Source organism: Phalaenopsis equestris, unplaced genomic scaffold (assembly GCF_001263595.1).
Source record: "Phalaenopsis equestris unplaced genomic scaffold, ASM126359v1 Scaffold000174, whole genome shotgun sequence".
Lineage (NCBI taxonomy): Eukaryota > Viridiplantae > Streptophyta > Magnoliopsida > Asparagales > Orchidaceae > Phalaenopsis > Phalaenopsis equestris.
The window spans coordinates 1,815,675-1,821,323 of NW_018164616.1; the positions used below are offsets into that span (position 1 = coordinate 1,815,675).

General features: G+C 33.9%; 1 protein-coding gene across 1 annotated transcript; it reads left to right on the plus strand.

Moving 5' to 3' along the window:
- The first annotated feature begins 226 nt into the window (after window positions 1–226).
- LOC110022227 (ALA-interacting subunit 3-like) lies at window positions 227–5,429 on the plus strand. Its single transcript, XM_020721058.1, has 8 exons — window positions 227–611; window positions 1,734–1,792; window positions 1,877–1,951; window positions 2,042–2,155; window positions 2,468–2,538; window positions 3,322–3,625; window positions 3,710–3,999; window positions 5,184–5,429. The coding sequence occupies exons 1-8, from the start codon at window positions 518–520 to the stop codon at window positions 5,236–5,238; spliced, it is 1,062 nt and encodes a 353-aa protein (XP_020576717.1). The 5' UTR covers window positions 227–517; the 3' UTR covers window positions 5,239–5,429.
- The last annotated feature ends 220 nt before the right edge of the window (window positions 5,430–5,649 follow it).

Genomic DNA, 5,649 nt, shown 5'->3' on the forward strand with positions numbered 1-5,649 from the left:
ACAAACTAAAATCACTTTAAATTATAAAAAAGATATAATTAATTACTTATATGTGTTGTTTGTATTTAAATAAATAAAATAATTAGATCAAAATTATCATTGTACCTTAATTTTTTATTTAAATAAATAAAATCATTTTAATTGCAATTTTGACCTTTTCTTTATATCGGAATTTCATCCTTAATTATATAAATAATTCACGTTCCGTCGCGGGCGGAGCGCGTGGTATTTTTATCGCGGGGTGGATTTGTTGACCTTCTTCCCAGTTGAGGCCGCCCCGTTATCGCGTTACTCTCTTGGTCTCCCCGCCGGCCAAAGTGACCGTTTCTCTCCTTCTTCCTTCTTGCTTTTCTTCCTTCTCTCAGCCTCTAGATGAGATAGACATAGAGAGAGGCAAAGATCGGTTGTAGTTTGGAGTATAGAATAGTGAGTAGCGTTCTCTACTCTTCCGAAGAACAAGGAGCAGTGCATCAGATATTGTGCTCGACCTTTGAGTGCCCATCTTTCTACAGAAACGATGATGAACAGTACGAGCGCTTCTCCGGCAGAGCCGACGATCTCTGTTTCTGGGGATGGGACGGACGCCAGGAGGAATTCCAAGAGACCTAAATGTATGTTTGAGCCATAAAGGGTCCAATTTGGTTGACTTTCGCATAATTAATATCTCTTGTTCGCTGCTTCTTTTTACCTTAGTCCTTTGATTGCTTAGGCGCGAGTTAAATTTCTGATTTCTTTGTTAGAAGTAGTGATTTCCACTTTTTTTAGGTCTCTCGACATCTAGGTTTTTTGGTTTTTTTCTTTTACATCTTGATCGGGCTATTTCCTCAAATTGGGATGATAAATTGGATTTCTTTTTATTTTTTAGATTTGAATTTGTTTCAGGTTTTGATTTTAGATTCTAGGTATGCACGGCAGGAGCGGAGCTTCCGGCGTTCGAGCCGATTCCTACACTCGGTAGTTGTGTTCCCAGTTTATAGTATTTGCGATTTACGGCTCATTTGGCTGTTTTGGATTGAAAACATATTTTGGAAAGTAATGATTTTATTTTTACTCATTTTCTTTGTGAAATTGAAATCATTGTATTTGGGGGTTTGAGAGAATTTATGGTGCTCTTAGTCAACGTTGATTTCTAAGCTCTAGCTGCACCCAGCCAAATGATGAATCAAGCAAATTTCATCTCTTTTATAAGTTTGTTTTCTAACTTCAAGCTGCCTGATGATGAATCAATGATCGACTTCTTATAGATAGAAGGATCTAATTTTTTGTACCTGGCTTAATTTGATTTCTTACAGTTAGGTAGGCTGATTTCTCACGAACAGTTTAAAATTATGTGATTTTTTATTTGGAAGATTTCCATATATACCGCATAATTCGTATGTATTTACATATCAAAACCTTAATTTTAATTATTACATTTAGATGCATTTCACTTTTTAGAAGTTAGTTTTGATATGAATGACCTGATTGTTCTAAATGAATAAATTAAAGTTTAAGTTTTAGATATGTAATACATAGGAATTGTGTTTTATGTATGTAAATAGCCCCCCCTTTTTTTTCTAAAGAAGATTTCTTCAACTTTTATGGTTTTTTGTTCTCATTTGAATAATATTGGATTTGTTATGTTGGAAGAATATATTGGATTTATGATCATCTTATACAAATGATTATAATTAGGCCACGCTTGATCTTCATTGATGCATTTATCTGATGTGTATATTTGTTTTTGTTATCAGATTCAAGGTTTACACAACAAGAGCTTCCAGCTTGCAAGCCAATTCTCACTCCTCAGTGGGTATGCTTCCATATTTACAGTATTTGCAGTTTTGGAAGAAATGTTGAATTTTATTTAACAGGGAGATTCCATCATCTTATGTAGGTGATCTCTATTTTCACATTGGTTGGCATAATCTTCGTCCCCATTGGTGTCGCCGCCTTGCTTGCATCAAATGATGTAATGTGTCATTTTTATTATTAATCCTTCCACTAATTTTACTTTTTTGCACTGTTAAATTTATATCTTGACATAATTTTCTTTTCCTAGGTTGTTGAAATTGTAGATCGATATGAAACTGAATGCATTCCGAAGAACATTAGCGATAAGATTGGATACATTCAAAATCCAGCAATTAGTAAAAAATGTACCCGGGTACTAAAGGTTAGTTCTGCAAACTGGTTGTTACATTTATATGCAAAACATGCTTTCTGATTTTGTTTCAAAACTGGAATTATGAACAAATTTTGTTTATTGTTGATGTTTTACGAAATGGACAATCACTATGGCATGCTTGAGCTCCTTTAAAGTAGGCTTTGTTTACTCCATGTTTTTATGAGTATTATTTTTCATCAAAATTGGCTATCTTCTTATTGCTAGTAGGATTTCTAGCTGCATCTTAACTTGCTTTTGATAAGAGCCAACCAAAGATTTCACTAAACAGTATGAATAATATGAAGAACTTATTGGTTGCAGGTACCCAAGGATATGGATAAACCTGTTTATGTGTACTATCAGCTCGACAACTTCTATCAAAACCATAGGAGGTATGTCAATATCTTTTTTTTTTTTTTAATTTAACTTATGGGGAACTCTTATTTATTACATATGGTTGCATAAATATAGAGAGAGTCATCTTTGATGGTTTAGTCACATTAAACGTTGACCATCTGATTATTCGGTTAGGAGATTAGAGATTTTAGATTCAACTTATGTTAAAAAAGGCTGAGGTAGACCTAAAAAGACTTGGCCATATTGTAAAAAAAAAAAATAATATTAATTTATTAGAATTAAATGAAAGTATGACACTCAGTAAGACACAATAAGGAAAAATGATTCATGTGGCTGACCCCACTCTGTCATAAAGGCTTGTTGTTGTTGTCGGTTACATAAATATAGAAGTAATTAGTAGTTAGTGATGTTCTCTTTCACTTGTCTGATTTAATGTATTTGGATACATGTGTTAAACCAATCATGTTAAACACGGTTAATGTGTCAAAATAATTCTCTTACTATTTATATTGGGTCGTTTTAGTACCGAAATCTTTAAAAGTGTCAAATTAGTTCCTAGATTCTTTTAATAAGGGTTAAAATAGACTCCAGGGAGAAAGAGTCCAAGAACTAAGTTGATACTTTTATAGACTCTAGGACTAAAATAGCTTCTTACGAAGTGTCATGGGACTATTTTGGCAGTCTTCTGTTTTGAAAACCTTAACTTTTAATTTCGTTTATTTTTTGATCTCCTTCCGTGGAGCACCTCACCGATACAGATAGATCCATTACTTATGTCGAACAATCCTTTTCTTTACTTAATAGTAACTAAATTTCAGGTATGTCAAGAGCCGAAATGATCAACAATTGAGAGATAAGAGTAAAGCTAATGAGACTAGTGGCTGCGACCCAGAAAAAACTACGGCGAACGGAATGCCTATTGTCCCTTGTGGTCTTATCGCATGGAGTTTATTCAATGACACATACAACTTCACCCATAGCAATGGTGAAACATTGACGGTTAACAAGAAGGATATTTCATGGAAGAGCGACAGAAACCACAAATTTGGATCCGATGTCTTTCCCAAAAACTTTCAGAATGGAACCCTAAAAGGTGGCAAAACACTGGATCCTACAGTACCCGTAAGCATTTCTTACTTGCTTATGAACCAGGTAGCATTTTCTTGCATAAGGCTGATCATATTTCTGCCGTTGTGATATTTACAGCTGAGCAAACAGGAGGATCTTATTGTTTGGATGCGAACGGCAGCCCTGCCGACGTTTAGGAAGTTGTATGGGAGGATAGAGGTGGATCTTAAAGAGAACGATACGATTACGGTGGAATTGGAGAATAACTACAACACCTATAGTTTTGGTGGTAAGAAGAAGTTGGTTCTTTCGACCACAAGCTGGCTTGGTGGAAAAAATGACTTCCTTGGCATTGCGTATATTTCGATAGGAGGAGTGTGCTTTTTTCTTGCGACGCTTTTCACCATCGTGTATTTGGTAAAACCTAGGTGAGTAATGTTATCAATATTTTGTTTTACATATAGGCATACTTGCATAGTTGCACACACATTAGTAAGGGCGTCGATATTTGTTTTTTATTTTGTTATTTATATGTTTTTACTTGAAATAAAATATGTTTGGTCGGTAATTATTTTAGAAAAAAATTTGAAACAAATTTTAGATGTTTTGAGTGTTTCTAAAATAAAATATAAAAACTTGCAAAAAATAACACTAAACAAACTTATTTTTAAAATAAAAGCAAAAACAGAAAGAAAAAAAAGAAGTGATCGCGAAAAAGGAATGATTCCCGAGTTCTTAATGGACATTATCAGAGGCTAAAATTTTGAAATGCTGTAAGCATCTTTATATATTGGTCTTTCTTCAAAAGGTTTTGGTCCATCTCAGATCACATTCATTTATTTTAAACTTTTTGGAGTCCAATATTTTCTTTTTTTTTAGTGAAAAAAAAAGAAAAAAAAGAGAGTTGAGTGTTGCTTAGATGAGAATGCTTAGGTGGATGCGTGGCTTGACACTTAAACACAATGTGAAACCAATGTTTTCCTTGAAAGGGTTGGTGCAGTCATCTTAGATGGTTTGGTCACATTAAGCGTCAACCATTTGATGATCTTGTTAGGAGGGTAGATATCGTGTTAGGAGGGTGGATATCGTGGGTTCGATTTATGTTAAGAAAGGTATAGGTAGACCTAAAAAGACTTTGGGCTTATTGTATAATTGTTAGGAGGGTAGATATCGTGGGTTCGATTTATGTTAAGAAAGGTAGAGGTAGACCTAAAAAGACTTTGGGCTTATTGTATAAAAAATAATCTTAATTTATTAGTGTTAAATGAAAATATGACACTCAATAGAACACAACGGAGAAAAAAGGATTCATGTAGGTAACCCCACTTATTGGGATAAAGACTTTTTGTTGTCGTTGTTGTACTGCAAAATGCTTCTGATATTTTTTTTTTTTTTTGAGTTTTTTCTTTGGGGTTTGGGCGTTACATATTTTATTATTCGCCATGTCCATAAAATCTTCCAATTGATTACATACCAGATTTTTCGATCATTTCTGAAAAGAGAGCTTCCATTTCTACATTTGAAGTCAACCTGAACCACATATTCATGTTGTTGAATTGAATGTTTAATTTTATATTTTTTCCCCTCATTTTCTCTGCTATTGTTTTATCAGGAAACTCGGTGATCCTTCATACTTGTCATGGAACAGCAATCGCTTAATGCAGTAGCTGCTCTGAAGTCCAGCGAAGGCTCGGTAATGGCTGTACTTCTTGTTTATTCATTTTAGTAACTGCGTTGTATTATGTTAGTATAAACCTATGAAGATTCAGACTCAGTCAGACAATGTCATGAATGTGTAATTAGTTGAAAATTTCTTGTAATTTGACTCTTCTTTAGCTCAAATATACCTTTATTTCCATTAATTTGTGACTGCAAACTTGGTTGGATTTACCTTTGGTGTCTCAAAAGCAATTATCAAAATCATAAATTTTAGCACAATTGTATTGCCTTGAACTTTTTGTTTTTAAAATAATCCATCTCATTTTGAGCCCCCAATATTTCATCGTTCTAACAAGTGGGCAGTGAAGTTGTGATTTGTGGCTCTTGTGAATTTCTTTTTGAGAAAATTACAAACACAA